Genomic DNA, 3,046 nt, shown 5'->3' with positions numbered 1-3,046 from the left:
ATTTTGTGTGTTTTTAGTAGAGACGAGATTTCACGGTGTCAGCCAGGATTGTCTCAATCTCCTGGCCTCGTGATCCGCCCACCTCGGCCTCCCAATGTGCTGGGATTACAGGTGTGAGCCACCGCACCCAGCCAATACCATAAAATATTTAGCATATAGTAGAAATCTAGCTATTTTTATTTCCTTCGCTAATCTCAGGCAGCCTCTTCCACTGTGCCAATGCCCAAAGGCAGATAAAGACACATTTTGCTTGGAAATCTTAGGGTAAGGGCTCAGGAAGTCACAAAAATGGCAATATATATGCATGATGATTACTTTGAAAGTATTAACTAGAGAACATAGCATATATCCCACCTCAGACATTTAAAACTCAATATTATTGATATATAAGTTATATAAACATTACAAATTTTAAATAAACAGATCGGTTATACGTAACTAAATAATTAACAGAACAAGGAGCTCCTGAAAAGTTGTATGGTTTTAAAAAGGGTTGAAGCCAAGTGAGCTACCAGATCCACATTAGGGACAATTCTGTCTGGAGCTGGATGTTGTGATAAAACAATCTCAGAAGGTCTTCCAAGCTGTTACAGGCTGATTTCACAAAGTTTATTTTCATTCCTCTCTTTTCTTATCTGCTTATTTACTCAAATTAATTTATAATGATATTTTGGCAAAAATTAATCACTTTAAGGGAAATATTTTGAGTTTCATCAGACACATACGCAGCTGAGCTTTGTGTCCACACACTGAGTGCCCTGGGGCCAAACAAAACATGGTAATAGTGACCTTGCTGAGAGATGACGTCACATTGGGAGAAAGGTTCCCTTTGTGTTGACTCTAAGTGTCCAATTCATGAGTCCTAAGCCTTGAGCTAGGAAATGCCCTTTTCTGCCCTGGGAAGCAGGTTCCTAGATTGTGTGTTTCTCTGTCTCCTGGTCTAGCCTGGGCACAGACAGGGCACCCCCTCATGAACTTGTTACATCCGGGCTGTGACTTTCAGCACCAGGTGGTCCTTTGCTCTGACTTCAATTTCTGTGTCCTTCTCTCCTAAACCCCACGGATGCTGAGTGACTCAGACTCCAGTCATGTGCTTGTGCCAAAAGGAAACCAGCACGAGAGGAGGTGAACAGAATATGAAACCAAACCATGTACTCAGGACAGTCAATGAGACTTACTGGCAGCTCCTTTGCTCAAATATTGTAAGGAAGTTGAAGATCATGACAATGTTACAGCAACAGGGGTCTTTTTAAGTGCGGAGCTCTGTGCACTAAGATACAGTTTTTGAGCTTTTTTTTTTTTTTTTTGAGACAGAGTCTTGCTCTGTTGCCCAGGCTGGAGTGCAGTGGTACAATCTTGGCTCGCTGCAACCTCGTCTCCTGGGTTCACGTGATTCTCTTGCCTCAGCCTCCTGAGTAGCTGGGATTACAGGTGTGCACCACCATGCTGGGCTAATTTATTATTATTATTATTATTATTATTTTGTATTTTTAGTAGAGATGGGGTTTCACCATGTTTGTTAGACTGGTCTTGAACTCCTGATCTCATGATCCGCACACCTCAGCCTCCCAATGTGTTGAGATTACAGGCATGAGTCACCGTGCCCGGCCTTTTGTTTGTTTGGTTTTTTTTTAATTGTTACTGAATTAGTGGTGAGAATCCTGACCAAGGGAATATTCCCTATGAAATATGACACTTCAAATAAAATGAGAGCACTTTTTCTTATCAGGATAAGAAACAAGATAAGCCTGCCTCCTCTCTCCTTTCCCCACGTACCTCACACATCAAGACACGCTTGTGCCCACAGATCATGGGCAGTGCTGGGCAGCGACCATCGTCCACACAGTGAGGGCAGTCAGAAGCGTAAGGTGGTTCTGCCTGCTGGGGTCTCACCCCAGGCACAGAAAGCAACAGCCCTGGGAGGAGCTGAGGCTGCTCAGCTCGGCTTGTCAGGAGTCCCATCTGTCAGTGAATTGACAAGAAACAGAACAAAACGACTCCTCCAAAGTTGATGAGCCTGCCCCTGGGATTTGGAAACTTGGTAACAGAGAAAACCAATATAGACAAAAGATTGTAAACAGGATTAAGGTCAGCTAAGCAAATTAGAAAAGGATACTTGAAGGAGTATTTGGGACACAGGAGTCAAAAACACCAGGAAGACATGAGGAGTGTCCCTAAGTGTCTAAATTAGAGAAATATTTAGGTAACTAACACCAGTGTATGAATGAGGAATTATATCATCACAGGGATAAAATTTACATTGAGTTACAAACTGCTTACAAAAAGGCTAAGAAAAGCTTGTAAGGTTGTGTCAATTCAGACAAAGGCATTCTTCCCATCCAAACTGTTCACTGGTGCATTTATTGTGAATTTGACCATCTAGGGAAGAGGCGTGGCCTCTCCTGACAAGAAGGCTCTGGGGCCCAGGGAGGGAGAGTGACATCTCAGAATGATTCCCTTGACAGTCCTGTTCCCCTTTCATCAATGCACAGACCCAGAAGATCCCTCAGTCCTGCAGCACCTGCCATGAGCATCGGCCTCCTGTGCTGTGTGGCCTTTTCTCTCCTGTGGGCAGGTGGGTCCTAGGCAGGGCCCCTGTCTGGAATTCAAGGCCCAGCGCCTTCCCTTTGGGGCTGCAGCATCAGCTTTGTCCTTCTCTGCAGGTCCTGCAAATGCTGATGTCACTCAGAGCCCAAAATTCCAGATCCTGAAGACAGGACAGAGCATGACACTGGAGTGTGCCCAGGATATGAACCATAACTCCATGTACTGGTATCGACAAGACCCAGGCATGGGGCTGAGGCTGATTCATTACTCAGCTGCTGAGGGTACCACTGACCCAGGAGAAGTCCCCGATGGCTACAGTGTCTCCAGATTAAACAAAACGGAGTTCCTGCTCAGGCTGGAGTCGGCTGCTCCCTCCCAGACATCTGTGTACTTCTGTGCCAGCAGTGAAGCCACAGTGCTGCACGGCCGTCTCCTCTCTGCACATAAAGGCAGGGAGGCTCTGCCCTCCTCTCTCACCCCAAACTCAGTGATGCCCTGA

At 45.5% G+C, this 3,046-nt stretch overlaps 1 gene segment (V, D, J or C); it reads left to right on the top strand.

The window, feature by feature from the left end:
• On the top strand, window positions 1-3,046 carry LOC105471205 (T cell receptor beta variable 6-1-like). The segment is given in 3 exon segments: window positions 1-1,125; window positions 2,493-2,575; window positions 2,664-3,046. Coding segments are annotated over 3 exon segments (528 nt in total).

The sequence above is a fragment of the Macaca nemestrina genome, chromosome 4 (genome assembly GCF_043159975.1).
Source record: "Macaca nemestrina isolate mMacNem1 chromosome 4, mMacNem.hap1, whole genome shotgun sequence".
Classification (NCBI taxonomy): domain Eukaryota; kingdom Metazoa; phylum Chordata; class Mammalia; order Primates; family Cercopithecidae; genus Macaca; species Macaca nemestrina.
This window is presented reverse-complemented; position numbering and strand designations above follow the sequence as displayed.